Here is a 309-nt window from a genome sequence, read left to right as displayed (position 1 = left end):
GGCTCACCTGGTGTGCATCTTCCAGCAGCCGAACGACGAGGCTGCCCGGAGCAGGGCTGAGCAGCTGGGTGGATGTCTGCACCACCTCCCACTCCTTCAGGCACAGCCAGGAGCCCAGGTCCGTACGGCTCTTGTGGAGCATGGCCGGCATGCAGCCCATCCCTGCCATGACAGCCTGCCCAGTGAGCTCGGGGCACTCGACAAGAGCCGGAGAGCCAGAAACAGGGCCTGGTTCTGCTGCAGCACCAACACGCACATCAGGCTTCTCCTGGAGGGGGCTCCGACTCGCACGGTCAGTGCTCACGGAAC

The 309-nt window shown here is 65.0% G+C and overlaps 1 protein-coding gene across 1 annotated transcript in view; it reads right to left on the bottom strand.

The window, feature by feature from the left end:
- Positions 1-7: 7 nt before the first annotated feature.
- Positions 8-309, bottom strand: part of ZSWIM3 (zinc finger, SWIM-type containing 3) — a gene marked incomplete at its 3' end in the record, with an annotated part of 1602 nt that continues 1300 nt past the window's right edge. The window contains 1 exon segment of the mRNA XM_009699151.1: positions 8-237. Within this exon segment, the coding sequence (XP_009697453.1) occupies positions 8-237 (230 nt within the window).

The sequence above is a fragment of the Cariama cristata genome, unplaced genomic scaffold (assembly GCF_000690535.1).
Source record: "Cariama cristata isolate BGI_N322 unplaced genomic scaffold, ASM69053v1 scaffold36320, whole genome shotgun sequence".
Taxonomy (NCBI): Eukaryota; Metazoa; Chordata; class Aves; order Cariamiformes; family Cariamidae; genus Cariama; species Cariama cristata.
This window is presented reverse-complemented; position numbering and strand designations above follow the sequence as displayed.